Source organism: Acyrthosiphon pisum, chromosome A2 (assembly GCF_005508785.2).
Source record: "Acyrthosiphon pisum isolate AL4f chromosome A2, pea_aphid_22Mar2018_4r6ur, whole genome shotgun sequence".
Lineage (NCBI taxonomy): Eukaryota > Metazoa > Arthropoda > Insecta > Hemiptera > Aphididae > Acyrthosiphon > Acyrthosiphon pisum.
In genome coordinates this window covers 87,682,558-87,698,945 of record NC_042495.1, presented here as the reverse complement: position 1 = coordinate 87,698,945, position 16,388 = coordinate 87,682,558, and the positions used below count along the sequence as shown (strand labels likewise).

Here is a 16,388-nt window from a genome sequence, read left to right as displayed (position 1 = left end):
AGAAAATAACTTACACATTTAATAAGCAACAATATAGTAAGATATTGCCCTTTAACACTGAATAATTTTGGTTGTGTTATACATTTATAATATAGGTAACTAACCTTATAGGTTGGTACCATAAATATTATCCGTATAACCTTTGATCCTCACATGATTTCATCATATTATTATTCATATGTCATATATCATATTTCTTTATTTAAGATTGATATCAATATAGTGTGTATGCTACTAATTGTATTTATGCTCTTAACAAGTATTGATTTTGTTAATACTTAATGGCATTGAATTTTAAATTATTTTGTATTAACTTATTTTTCCCAAAAATTTTAAAAACGAAATAGTTATATTAATAATCAATAGACAATATTATATACCTATATAATATTATAAACATGGTTAAACCAATTAAAAAAAATTGTCGAATTAAATCGACGTTGAAAATTTTAAGTTACTATTTATGGCCATATGGAAGGAAATATTAACTTAACTAAGACAAAATTAAGTTGATTTATTTAATTTAATCACCACATGGTTGTTACTTATTGTATGCCTTTCAAATATTTTAATGATCATCAAACACTCGTTAAATATGAATTCTAATATTTATTTTCTTATTATTATTTCCTATTTTGGGCTCTGGCTCACCTGCTTTACAGTGTATAGTACTTATAGTCACTTAGGTAACTACCTATTACACATTAGTGTCAAATTAATATTACTTTATCAAGGACTAATTATTTTCCAACTTTTATTTTATAGATATATATGAAAGGATTTTAACTTAACATATATTTATTTTAAATTAACTAGTAGAACCAAAATAATAGCAATGGATACTTTATATCTAGTCATTTTACTAAGTTATGTAAGTAATTAGAAAATTAACTAAGTGATTGGGTTAAAAAAATTAAGTTTCATTTAATTAATCCCCCCTCACCCGCCTTTAAACAAATTTTGACGTTATAACTTATAACAATACTTTTTGTACCCTTTGATTTTCTATACGTTCTAATATTGTAGGTACATCGTACAAATTTATAGTATAGATATAATATGATGTAAGTTTATTGAATATCAGACATTTGGTAGATATTAGACTTAAAAATAATATTCAGTAATTATACATAATATAATATTATAACTAACAATATTTGTGTAAGTATGACTTTATATGCTAATACATATTATTCATTGCTATCTGGGTGGCCTCGAACTTAGAGAAAATAAAGCAACGTAGGTACTCGGTAACTTATACGTTATACATTTAACATTTTATTTTTACACACTAATTTATTATAATTATATTATATTGTGACATATTTTTTACAAATAAGGAAAATCAAATACGTTTCGAGAATTATAAGCTAGTATAAGTAAATACCGCCAAAATTACATCATAGTATTGTTTATCAAAATGTTTCAGTCTCGATTCGACCTCAACACAGTACTCTCTCGTTTTTGTGATAACTTTTAGGAAATAGTGTAGATACTTAAATCATACATTTCATAGTTATTGTAAAATAGCGCCATTTTCTAGTGTTACGAGTTGCCACAACTGTATAGAGGTACCTATCTTAGTTTTTGAGTGAGGACACTGTTTCCACTGGCTCGCGAAAAAAATATTCTACGACAAATATAAAAACCCGTAACTAAATTGCTTACGTTACTTTAGGTCATAGCGTTAGTTTTTTTATGGCATAAAATGTTTTGAGAAAAAAAATAAGCAACGAGAAGTTCTGGAAAACGAAGTTTCCTTATCTGATTTATCTGAAGATACGTTTTATTTCGAAAACCACTTCCTAATAATAATATTACACTATATTATCGATCGGTACGTGGACGTGTTTTCTGCTACGCTCCCCCATCCGAGAGGCAAATATTCTAACCAACTTTGGTGTGGTGTCCTCCAGAGATTCATATAATTTATATTTAAATAAAATCATTGAAATGCAATACCGTTGTTGTATTATCAAGCGCCAAACTCGTGATCTAATGTAAAATTAAAAAATATTAATTGATACAATTCAACGAATATAATAGATTATATTATTATACATTGTTGCTTATCAAAAACCTACACTCAAAATATATATAGATGTAGATGCGAGATGTACGCAGTTGTTTTATCAAGTAATGAAAGAAAATAAATTACGATATAACTCTAAACACGTTACAAAGATGGTACATATTATAGGTGTGTATACTTATACTTAATTTATATATTATAAATAAAAAACAGATAAATCCATTTTTCATTATTAATTATCATTAAAATTGTAATTAATGTACTTTTATGGCTTTAATGAAACCAAACCCATAACGTTTATAATTATTTTGAATCTTAAAATAAATAATTTAGATTCATTTGCAAACTCATATTATATCATAGTTTAGATTACCACAATAAATTATTTTTTATTAGTAAAATAAATCATTTCAATCAAAAACCACTCAAAGTTGAAATTATTTTTAAAAAACCTACAATAACAGAAATGATTTTGTTAAAAAAAAATGGCATATATTTCTTTATAATTAGCACCGAATTTTGGTACTAACTAAACAACAAATATACAATATAGTTCGTGTTTAAATTTCGAACTCATTTCAGCATGTTGAGAGAATATTTTAAACTCTCATTAATGAATGAATTAATATTTGAGGGTGGCTTCTGGTAGCAAATTCGATCTCGTTGGTACTTTGACGGGTCAAAGGTAAAAATGACCAGTATTTTCCGAATAATCTGGGGAAAAAATGAGGAATTAACAGGAATTTTTATACTCAAACCCAGTTTTTGACAAAATCTAGAAAAAAGAATGATCTTATGGATTCTTGAAATTTTCACAAAATGTTTATTTTAGTAATTTATATACATGATAAAATTTTTAAAATATTTTGACACTTATTGAAATATTTGACAATTGATATTATTTTTTATCTTTTACATTTTTCATTTTATTTTCCATAATTGTCGACAAAAAATTGTTCACTCGATCAAAAACCTTGAAAGATTAATACCAGGTTACTAGTAAGTTTTTTCTATAACTATTTTAAATTATTAAATATACACAAACATGATTTTTTTTATGTTGAATTTTTTATGGTCAAATTTGAACAAAATCATTTAAACAATTAATAACGATTTCAGTTATTTTGATATAATCAAAAATATTATTCATGCTAACATGTAACTTTTATTATATATTACCTATTATAATATTTTATATACACAATGACTTTATCAAATGCAATGTTTTCAGCAAAAATTAATTCAACCTACCCTTAACCCTACTAATGGTAAAATAAATAAATTACTTTAATAGCTATATAAATATATTATAGAATAATAAATATAAATTAACCTGACAGAACGTCTTCGGTAGTCTTCGCTAAGATTCGTTTACATATGTAATGATGAATCATTGAATTCAAATTTAACATATATAATATTACTGTGAATTCCCTGATAGAAATTTTTTAATGATAATAATATTATAATATTTTTAGTCGATAATTTGCTATCGGGGTTACTTCACAATTACGAGACTAAGAGAGTGGTTACCTACTTCCCCTTCTTTTTTTAATGATGTTTTGAACGATTATATCATTGTTGTTATGCAAGGTTAGGTCAATGACCGGAGTAACAAATGCACCGAACACCCTAACCTTACAGCTGTTAACCAAATGTTTAGAATCTAAAACGTAGAACAATTATTTAAAACAAATGGGCATAGTTTAAAGATTAATCCCTACCGATTATATATTATTATGTAGAGGTATATTCAATATTGTTACAACGGAGTAAATTATTTTGAGCAAGACAATATTATTGTTTTCCTTAAATATTCTTCTAATGTCCCAACACGACCGTTTGTACTTTCAACTTTGTATTCAAATACGAACGCATTATTATTTTAAACGATTATAAACGGCATGTGATATGGTGATACTATTTATAGTATATACGACATTTAATAGTGTGTGATATATATGTGATATAGGTTTATCTCGGTCCGATTATGTATTTAGTGATAAAAAAATTGTCAAAGTATTTATAAAACACTCGTGATATAACACATTTTGCGTTAAAACTTTAAAAGGAAAATGGAGGAACTCTATAATTTATTATTATCATGATATCAGTAAAAATAAAATGCCCACACTTTTTTATTGTTACACATGATGTTATAATAATATAATATGCTTACACTGAACTTGGACTTTGACTGCTGTGTACATTAATATTATTATTATTATTATTATAGCCTTCATTTTTGCTTCGCAAAATATATTTATAGACAAATTATAACTTATAACCATTGGGCAATATAAAATAATAGATCATTTGAACGCGATAATAACATATAGGTACCTACCTTTATATTGTTATATCGTTGTCTTTTGCGGATGACGAAACTTCATTTACGCCGCTAAATTTAAATGAAATGCAAATATATCGTGTAAATAGTAACAATAGTACAATGCATAATGTTATAAATAAGTGCATCCCAAATCAGAATAGAATTAATAACGATTTGTCGTTCAGAACTGTTTGGAAACCACTGTTGTACGCAAAAAAAAATGAAAACACATTACACATATACCTACGTCATAGGTAAGGTTTATCCGTACTCGAAGATTGCTGCTCTTGTGTAGGTACATGTGCAAAGTAACGATAGGTAATTTATAAAATAATAATATGATGAAACACAATAATTATTAAGTGACATTATAGGTGGGAGGAATTTTAAATATATGTTATAATGTGTAAAAATCTGAAAGGACATTGTAAGCATAAAAAAAAATAATTATGTAATTGGCTCATAATTTTGAAATCGATAATTAATTTTCAAAACAGACGTATAACGTAAAGTGCTGTGCTTGAATAAACACATCGACATTTGTTCAAAACGTATCTTCTAAAAATTGAAATATTTACAACACGATGTTTTTTAAACGTAACATAATATATATTATTAGGTAGTATTTGTTTAAATTGTTTAACTGTTTTAAAATGACATTGTTTGTTTCCATATAATCCCGTGTCGGGATTATACATTATCAGTTCATAGATTTTTTTTCACGTAATTTAGAATAATATGCGTGGGAAACACTTCCAATTTTTAGACATGAGTTGCACTTCTCCGGTCGTTTCTAGACTTACAGCTTACAAAGAAAAACATATAGGTATTCATTTTTATGTTTACTTTTTACGTAATTATTAAAGTTAAACGATCGATAAAATATCACAAAATACACTCGGACAATATATTAATTCATCATTTTGCCTATCTACCAAACAAACATTGTATTATATTTCGTTTACAATAATATACTGACGGCAAAACGATGTACATAGGTATTATAAAAATAACAGTAATAATATGAAATATTATCAATATCATTCTATCCAGGCATCCAGGTACAGGTATATGTAATACACACGACCTCGGCGCTACGCAATCAGTTGGACCGATTGTGCTAAAAATGAAACTATTATTGTCTCTCTCACTCTCACTTTCTTTCCAGTGTACCTCCTCAGCAGCGATGGAGGGAGGAACGCCGCCCGACTGGACGACCACAGCAATAATAATATTGTGACCTACTGACGCGCCATCGGTTGTCGAGTTATTCCGCACTCGCGTGGAGTGAACGTATTATTTACACGCTCGTGAGTCGTCGTCGTCGTTCGCTTCGATTTCCCGCGAAAAACCGTGTCCGATTCGTCAGACAGTCATTTAACGCCAAACCGACCATGTTGGAAACCAACGTGTACAACTTCGTGTTGATCCCGTTGGCGATTTTGATATCGTACGCGATATGGTCGCGACTCCGGAAACCACTGGAATACCGCCAGATATCGTCGCACGTGCCGTCCGTCACGAAAAACCTTTGGAGCGAACTTCTGTTTTCGTGCAGCATCGCGATGAAACACCCTAGAGGTACTACCGATCAATGAAAGCGATATCATTTATTTTTCAAAAATACTCGATGTTATAATAACAGTATAGATTTAAGTAAATGTTTACTACATTTATGCAATAACTGGTATAGACATATAAAGGCAATACATCTATGAGAAAAGTTATTTTGTGCTTTACTAACTATAATGTTATTAAAGCATGGAGATAAGATCATAATAATTATACTACCTATACAGTTGTATAGTAGAACAATGCGTACATTTTTGTACGTCAAAAGTGCTGTGGACTGCCAAGCATGCTCATTTTATCTTTTTGTGATGTATTTGAACAAATTTTAATTTTTGAAATTTTTGAGAATACCGCATTAATACATAGTAATAAGGTTTCTACTCGAATACGTGTTATATTAGGTGGAGTGTCTCTTGTTTGCAGTAAATTGTTAGTTAAATGATTATTTTTGAAAATGTTGATGTAATTAATGTATATTAGGTATAACGATTTGTTTACGTACCTAGGTACCTACGTAAGACGATTAAGGCGATAGTTTAAATACCTAATTGATGTTTTTATTTCTTGAAAGAATGTTAGTATTTATACAACTCGAAATATTTAAACATAACTTAATATGATCTTTAAATAACATTTATCAAAAAACTTGTGATTTTTTACATAATTTTAAATTTATTATTTTTTTTTGTTGAACGACAATATTTTCAAAATGGAATTTGTATGTACCTACCTATATAAATATTAAAAACTGCACTCGCCGTTAAATTTCACGGGATAATCCATGTTTCTTTAGACTAATCTTTAAATTATTTTAAGCTATTCAATTTTAATGAATTTTTTTTGGCTTTATTGAAACTCAAGTTTTTCATAACAACAATGAACCATCGTCCATAAAATAACTCTGTAATAACCATCCTTTGCATCGAAAGCTGCCCGTTAGTATACTTGTTACATGGACCATAGATCACTACTCAGTTGATAAAAATGCATCACCAAACGAACTATATTATGTTTAATTATGTATATAAATAGGTACATCTGGGAGTAATGAATTATGCATACCGCACTGCTGGTAAATTGCATACGTGTAATCAACGCTAAGTTTATATTAAATAATATTATACTATTAAGTATAATATCTATATTCATGTGAACTTAAAATTTAAATTAAATAATACCTATGCAAAATGTTTTTGAAAAATAATGAAAATATGACGATGTTTGTACCAATACCAACTTACGCGAATGATAAAAATTTGTTTTAATTTCATTATTCTAAAATTTAAGAGTAGTTATTACCAACTGGCCACTATAGTAATACTACATTGAATTTATAGAAATTCAAATGAAATAAAACTTTAATAAGTAGTGTACACGATTCGTCTTACATATTATATTTGTTTTGCAGAACGACGGTTTTAAATTTTTACTATAAATTCCACAGATTATAAGTTTCTACAATCAACTATTGGCTTATTTAAAATGTACTATACTATCTATATTTCTTTAATGTTTTTAAAATTCCGGAACAGATGAGTCATCTGATTAAAATTATAATTAATTAATTAAATTAACTGCATACTCATACAGTAAATATACTAAGCTTATTTCTTAATTATATTTCCGTTACAATGATGATTGCAAATTGCAATATGATTATAGACATAGTTAGTTAGCATAGTTAGTTCCTAAAATATAATATTACAACGGTTATCCGTGATTCTAATTTCTAACCTATCAGTCGACGAATTCTACCGACTCTTACAATTAATTTTAGCTTGGACATCATTTACGTAGATAAAAAGCTGAGGCGTCGATTTAACGACAAACTAAACTAAAATAATGATAATTCAGCATTATTGCCTAACATTTTTTTTTATACATTTTGACTATTTTTGAATTTTTCTAGTTTACTTGAACGTTTTGGTTTGTTTTTGATATATTTTTTTATTAGCAATTGATTCTTTAGCAGCAAGCAACGTTTTGACAACCTATCACAACACACATTTTCAAGTTTGTCATAATAATAAGTACCTATGAATTTAAACTGGATTCATATAATTTGTTGCTTCGCTCTTTCGGATTTCAAACGAATTGTGAACGTACAGTGTTTTTTTTATGGATACACTTTTTTTGTTTAAGGTCTAGTCGGTGATACTCGGGGGAGGTAGTTTTTTGATTTTTTCAATAGTTGCTCTAATCGTAAACGAAACTATAAAAAAGTATTCATGAAATTAAAAAGTTTAAGCAGACGTAATTTTCACCGAGCCTCGTTCAAAGTCGATGGCTCAATTTATTCATTGTTTTAAAATCCGATGTTACAACACATCAACACAAACGTTTTATTGTGAAAAATCGAATTTTCTTATCCACACTTATTTGAAATAAAAATGTATGACTTCCATAATATTAAAACAAATACCCAATACTGTTTTAGCAAAATAAACTAATTTTTTCTTATCCTTTATCGGTCTAATTGAACTCAAACGAACTAAATCCTAATAAAGTTCCGCTACATTATATTATGAGTATAATCTAAACATTTTTATAACACAATTATTGTATATATATATGTATAGTATTTAGAATAATATTATAGGTAACCTACACGAAATTGAAAATACTTTTTATATTTAGCTTTTGGTACCAATCAAATAATATAGTTGTTTGTATTTTGTGTTTAAATGACTCGTCTTTATTTTAATTACCTACTTAACAATTTTAGATTTATTGCCATTCTTCATGGAAATATTTCTAAACAACGGTCCAGTTGTTCATTGCAATATTACTGGACGGTCATATGTATTGTTAAATGATCCAGATGACATAAAAGTGAGTACATTTTAATAAATATAATATGTAGCATAGATAAAAACGTAACTACAGATATTAGATATGTTTTATCCCGTGCCCATTCCTCTGTATCGATTATGTAGATACGTATTATTTCAACGTTAATTTATATCTAAAACACGAATAAAAAAACAAAATAGTAAATAAAGTACGATTTTCAAGGTCATCAATGTTTTCGATAATAATATTATTTTCATTTCATATGACCACTCAAACCCATTTATCGCAAATCTATCCTCAATTAGACTACTTGGAAATTCAACAGGAAGACATAAGCGCCAATGGCCTCAAGATTTTTTAAGACGTTAACATATAGTAGGTACGCCTAGTACCACCTGAAATTTATTTATGTTTTTATTTTTTTTTACCACTTAATATACCTACTCACTATTTAACTGCCGACGCTGTACTAGGGGTGCGCGATTATAACAATCGTTAAATCGATTATTTTTAAAAATTATAGGTAATCGATTAATCGCAAGATCGATTAATCGATTAATCAGCCAATCGGTTAACAATTAAAAAATCGACTGTTGTGTGTACTGTGTAATATCACAGATTAATGAAACACGATAAAATATAACGATAAGTATCGATTAATCGATTAATCGACTCACGATTGATCAATTAATCGACTCACGTATGTTCCATTAACAATTATAATTTATAATACAAATCAATACAAATATTTAAAAAACAATTATTTAAGAAAAAAAATAATCGCGCACCTCTACGCTGTACTGCTCTTTGATTAGGCTCATATTTTAGTATTGTAATTTTTTTTATAAATCATTTAATGATTCAGACATTATCTATTCAGCTAATTTTACCAAATATATTATGTACATTTCTAATATACAGGGTGTATAATTTTCAAAATAAAAATTTACAAGATATACATATCATATAGTTATATTAACACAAATACGAATTATTTACACTGAATATGTATTACCTATATATTGTTGTACTTACTATATTTTATTCGTAATGCAAATATCACAGTAGGCTCAATAAAAATGGAGATATTGATGTGCACGAATCAAATAAATAATATACGGTTCATTGATTTATTTCAAGGCCTAGGATAAGATAAACACAAACATATAAATAGGTATTAAGAAAAAAATTGTATTTATAAACGTTATCATTATTTAATGATAATGTTTATAAATACAATTTTTTTTACACATATTATGTGTAAATATACAAACGATTTATAACCATATTGTTCGTTAGTTGATTTATTCTACATGAGTTATAGTTAAATAAAAAAAATAATGATTAACAAACATCTGAACAACGAGTATAATGAGTAATAATATGATGAAAAAAAATAATTTGAGGAAGTTTAAATATATAAAAGTAAACCCTTGTCGGGCAATAGTATAAGAATTAAAAACACAAAAACTGACCACATTTGAGCCCTCCAACTTTGGCTACAAAAGAAATATGAAATTAAAAAGAATTCTAAATTAATTTTATCGAAATCTAGATTCTGGATTTTCTAGAAATAGCTTGCCATATAACATGACACTGTTTTGGTAGTTAATCGACTATGTTTTTTTAATTATCAGAAACCTCCTACGTAAAATATTTGAATAAAACCGGCGTGTTTTTTGTTGAATAGATTCTGTTATCCAGTACACAGTACATAAACAAAGGTCCCGAGTATAAAATGTTGAAGCCATGGCTGAATGACGGCCTTTTATTGAGCTCAGGTATTTTTAATTATTTACGTAAATTAAAAATTATACTTATATGATAAAAAAAATCATACGCATAAGATGGGTATATTGCAGATAGCTATATCTATTATATCATGTCAAATATATTGATTTTTAGGTTTGAAATGGCAAAACCGTCGGAAGCTACTGACCAACACTTTTCACTTTAAGACATTAGACATGTACAATCCTGCCGTCAATAAGCATGCAAAGGTATTTACAAAAAAGCTCTTGGAAGCGTGTGAGGACGATAAAGAAATCTCCGTCATGGAATACGTGACGTTATGTTCTTTAGACATCATCTGTGGTAATTATTTTTATTGCATTTTTTTAAAAGTTCAACGTGACTTTCCGAGACATTTCGCATTTGACAAACCTAACCGATTATATGTATATATAAACATAAATAATAGTAGAATTTGACGGGTTAGGTCACCTGTTTGAAAGTCGTGTGTTATACAAATTTTCTTCAAAAATTCTTATTGAGTTAAAAAAGATATTTCTTTTTTTTTTATTGTTTAATAAGTATCCACCAATGTATTTGAAAGAAAAAATCAATAATTAATCACATTTCAATGAATATTAGAATATTTGAGAACAAATAAAATAAATGTAGGTAGGTTATCCATAAAATAATTTATGAGTAATAATTACTTAAATTATTGATTGATAGACCTTATAATACCTATTATCAATAAGATTATAATAAGTAGATAGATACAATGACATGGTATAACTTAAATTATACCAAGTACCTATATCAATTAATGTATTCAACAAAAAATTTACGATAGATAACTAAAAGTACCTATAGCAACTTTGAATTTTTTTAATTGTAAAATTATCGATTATAATTCACGCCTTTTATTTATGTATACGTTTCACTTGAACCTAGTTGTATAATATAAATATAAAGAATAGTACATAATATTTTATAAAGCCTAAAAAAATATTTTTTCAAACATAAAATCTTAGATTTGAGTCACACTTATAGCATGCTACAATTGTATTTAGAATTATAGTTTATTGCGTAGTACTAAGAATTTAAAACACGTTTTAGAAATCGGGAATGTAGCATGCACACTCGCAGAGTAGTGTTCTTTCCTAAATTGTTGTTTTTTTTTATAAAACATGTTAATAAAAAATGATTTGCTTGGATAAAAAGCTTAAAAGTTCATCAAATTCATGAAAATTTTCAAATTATTTTGTATTTAAAAATGTATAATATGTTAGATTTTTATAGGTAAGGGTAAAATGTATTAATAGGTCCATCATAAGTAGTTCATATTCTGTAACCAAAAAATCATTAATAATATTGGGATGATTGGCAGACATTTACCGATAACAATATTAATATTATAATATAAAATATTCTAGGCTGAAACACCGTCTCCGCTCAGAATCTTTTTTTCGTATTCAATGATAATATATCTTTGAATTAAAATTTACACAGTGATCCATTCAATTTATAAGTACCGTAAAAGTGATAAAACATAATATTTACAAATATATGACCACACAGGTGACTGGCGAATATTTCAATATCCAATATAATAAATGTATAGTTTATAATAATTGATAAATATTGTTAAGTCTTTACTCTTTAGCCTAAAATATAAACTAATTACTAATGAGTTAAAGCTCAAACTTAAACTGCCAAAACACATTAAAACATATGTCTATTCTTTACCTCTATATTAGACCAATCAAACGATCGATAAGTCTTAGCATATTTACTCTTTTATTTTCAATTTCGGTGATTTTACCTAACTACAAAATCCTAATAAACTAATTTGTTGTCTTAGAAACAATTATGGGAACTGAAATGAATGCTCAAAAAGGGAAATCCATTCAATACGTCTATTCTATTAAAAGGTAAAAAGTAACATATATTTTAATTTGTATGTGGCAATACTACAAAATACTAATTTACGATTATTATTTTTAAAGTGCTTGCAGATCAGTGATTGATCGAGTTTTCAAATTTTGGCTCTGGAATGATCTGATCTATAGAATAAGCGAGAGTGGTCGATCGTTTTTTAAATCAATTAGAGTGTTACACGATTTTACCGATAGTGTTTGTATACTAAAAAATGTATATAGTTTTATATGTGGCGACCTTTTATTATGACCACAGCGTGGACATTAGTTGCAGTGTTGGCTTTCTCTTTTTTCAGATTCCACCAAATAACAACCGATATTCTTTAAAATTTAGCAAACAATTTCCGTAACTTTTCCAAAAAAAATATATTACATTTTTAAATAAATCCAAATCCGTTCGAGAAACACGAAAGAAATACCAGTATACCACTTTCTTTGTACTGTTGAAAACGCGGAATAGTCAACACGAAATCTATAATGGGTGTCTACTGTCTATGCTTTTGTCATTGCGGAGGTTGTGACATAATGCAATAGAGTTGGGTCGCGTTTATAGTTATTCTATCGACTTACTAAATGCCATAATCTGAATTGTCTTTAATTATTATTATAGGTTATCAAACGTAAACAATCATTGTTAAAAACTTCTGGAAATACAATTGTGCAGCCTGAAAGCAAACCAGCTGGTACGTACAAATTATAATTATCAATCCTCCTGTCTAAATTATTTCCAGTTTGATAAAAGTGCATACTTTCTTGTTAATCGTTTAGAAAAAAGAAAAACGAAATCGTTCTTGGATTTACTTCTGGACGTTTTGAAAGACAACCCGGATCAAATGACCATCAAAGACATTCGGGAAGAAGTAGACACTTTTCTCTTCGAGGGCCACGACACGTCTTCCATATCGATGACGATGACTCTTTTATTGCTGGGGATGCACCAAGATATTCAAGTAAGATGTGTATTTTTTATTCTTATACCTACATCGTTTTTAAGTGCTCGTTACATTTTAAATAAAAAAACAGTAACTTTAAGGATCGCGCTAGAGAAGAGCTACATAGTATATTTGGTGACTCTGATCGAGACGCAACAATGGAAGACTTAAATGCAATGCGATATTTAGATGCAGTCATTAAAGAATCACTCCGGCTTTATCCAAGTGTACCGAGTTTTACGAGAGAATTAGAAACAACTTTACAGCTCGGTAAGTATGAACCTTACTTAAAATTATCGCGGTATAACGAATATACTAATGTGGGGACACTTTTGGCGGTATAAACACATGTTTCAATAATATATTAACGGCCAACGGACATATTTTAAATATATTATAATTAATTCCTGATGTTTCGTGTTTTATATAATAATTATTATGTAACAGTGTGTTAGTATTATTTTTCCCTAGAAAACTATAAAATTCCTCCAATGACAACAATGGTGATATTTCCCTATATTTTACACCGGAATGAGAACATTTTTCCAAAACCTGAAGACTTTATTCCTGAAAGATTTTTAGACGAAGACAATAAATCAAAATTTCTATTTGGTTACATACCGTTCAGCGCAGGTGCAAGAAATTGCATTGGTAACTTAAACGTTCTTATTTTATACAGTATTCAAAAGATAAAATAATTAAGTATTTTCGTATACATACGTACGGTATACCTATGCGTGTAACGAAAATGTTATTAAAAAATGTTTCTTTCTAATACTGAGCTAAGATTATTGACAAAAAAATAAAACAAATTATGTTAATCGTTTTAATTGAATATTGTTTTAGGACAAAAGTATGCTATGAATCAAATGAAAACTGTCGTATCGACCGTCTTACGAAATGCGAAGATTGTATCTTCGGGATGCAAAGAAGACATTAAAATTAGTATGCAATTACTTATAAGAATAGAGTCACTACCAAAAGTGATATTTCGTCCACTTTAGTAATTTAAAATGTATAGAATATTTTATAGTTAGTAGTCATTTGACGAATTTGTTTATGTGAAAATAACGGTCATTGGCATTATGTGTATATATAATATATATCTATGTATTCTTTACCAAAGGTTACCAAGGTTTAACTTAAATTTTTTTTAGTTTTTAAGTACTTAATGTTTAATTGTTTTAGTTATCATATACATATTTATATTATATAATACATTTATAATTTTGAGTTAACCTAACTTACGGGTATTTTTTTTTGAGGGGGGGAGCTCTTAAATATTTTTTTTAGTTTTTTTAGATCTGGAATACTTATCACTGAAGTGGTAACAATTGTTATACCTGATACAATTGTTTATAAAAAAAATCGAGGGGAAGCACTTTCACCCAGTGCTCCCTTGCTACTTCGCTGCTCTGACCTATCAAACACAAACACGTGAAGTCACTAAATTTTCGATTTTGCATCAGAAGACATACATGTGTTAACAAAAATGTATGATGTAATTTATTCTTAAATTTATAAATTATTGATTCGTCGCTGTAACTGTATACCAATCTTAAAAATGTAAGAAATGTGTTAAAAACACAAATTATATAAAGTCACAAAACGGGTAGTATAATATTTACAGTAAAACGGATAACAAAAGATATAATATTATGATAATATCACTTTGAAGGTTCGAAATGGAAAACCGTCGGAAGTTCCTTGTCAACACAGTGTTGGCAACACTAATTGATCGCTTCAAGTCATTACTCATTAGACAATATTGAATATATTGTATATTCCTCCAACATACAAACATTCACTGATATTAGTGAATTAGCTGTTAGACGCATCTGAAAAATATAAACCAATATATATTGTGGAATACGTTGGGTTTTTAAACATTATATTTTGTGGTCATTAATTATTTTCATTCAAAGTATTCAAAGTGTAATAACACCGAAATTGTAGTTCGGTATATTCACGTGTTCGAGACCTGCTCAACAGAATACGATAAAACCATTGTACCTATATTAATACTAAATTTTTCCAAAAATGTCTATATCTAGGTACTAGACTACTATTGAACATTGTTTTAGTGACAAAGGCGTGTGTACTACGGACCAACAAGTATAGACAGCTACATTGTTTATTACTGGTTTACGGAATGCGCGAAAAAAATATCTCTGGTCAGCACTAGACAATATAAATATACAGTCCTGTAAAGTATTTAAGTAAAAGTATTCAAATACTTTTTTAAGTATTGAATAACTTTTAAATACTTTCAGCATGAAGTATTTGAATAGTATTTTAAATACTTTTTTTTGTATAAATACTTTTTTGTATGAATACTTTGGTTTTATATATCGAACATTTTATTTTTATTTGAAATAATTGGTTGGAAAAATATTATTGTCAACTACAATAATAGAATAATAGTTTTATTTAGTATTCTGTATTTCTGTGTTAGCTGAAGCCTGAAGGTTTGTGAAAACCAGATTTCCGAAAATAGTTATTGAATAACAATATTCCCTTTAAACTATTAGCTAACTATTAGACAACCTACTACCTATGTGTTTATATTACGATAGTTAGAAACCCACTTTAAAAAACCAAAAGTATTTGAATAGTATTCCAAATACTTTTTCAGAGTATTTGAGTAGTATTTGAAATACTATATAATTAAAATATTTGAGTAGTATCTTAAATACTTAAAAAAAAATGTTTTTGAGTGCCTATTTACTCAAGTACTTTTTAAAAGTATTCTTTACAGGACTGATAACAGACATTACCTATCTGTAATATTATATACAGGTCAGAAATGGCATAATCGACGGAAACTCCTCACCAACACGTTTCACTTCAAGACATTAGACATGTACAATCATTCCATAAACAAACACTCACGCATATTGGTGGATAAGCTATTGGACGCTTCTGCAAACAGCAATAAAGAAATCTCCATCGCTGATTATGTGACTTTGTGTTCTCTGGATATAATTTGTGGTGATTTATTACGTAACATTTAATTTTCAGTTGTTAATGCAATAATGATGTGTATATACATTCCAAAA

At 27.9% G+C, this 16,388-nt stretch overlaps 1 protein-coding gene across 1 annotated transcript in view; it reads left to right on the top strand.

Annotated features, from left to right (window-relative positions):
* Nucleotides 1–5,562: 5,562 nt before the first annotated feature.
* Nucleotides 5,563–16,388, top strand: part of LOC103308996 — a 19,051-nt gene continuing 8,225 nt past the window's right edge. The window contains exons 1-11 of the mRNA XM_008183425.3: nucleotides 5,563–5,945; nucleotides 8,662–8,768; nucleotides 10,420–10,510; nucleotides 10,635–10,823; nucleotides 12,322–12,391; nucleotides 12,467–12,611; nucleotides 13,008–13,080; nucleotides 13,166–13,347; nucleotides 13,431–13,599; nucleotides 13,801–13,980; nucleotides 14,176–14,332. Of these exons, the coding sequence (XP_008181647.3) occupies nucleotides 5,759–5,945; nucleotides 8,662–8,768; nucleotides 10,420–10,510; nucleotides 10,635–10,823; nucleotides 12,322–12,391; nucleotides 12,467–12,611; nucleotides 13,008–13,080; nucleotides 13,166–13,347; nucleotides 13,431–13,599; nucleotides 13,801–13,980; nucleotides 14,176–14,332 (1,550 nt within the window). The 5' untranslated portion in view covers nucleotides 5,563–5,758. The remainder of the gene's footprint in view (nucleotides 5,946–8,661; nucleotides 8,769–10,419; nucleotides 10,511–10,634; nucleotides 10,824–12,321; nucleotides 12,392–12,466; nucleotides 12,612–13,007; nucleotides 13,081–13,165; nucleotides 13,348–13,430; nucleotides 13,600–13,800; nucleotides 13,981–14,175; nucleotides 14,333–16,388) is intronic.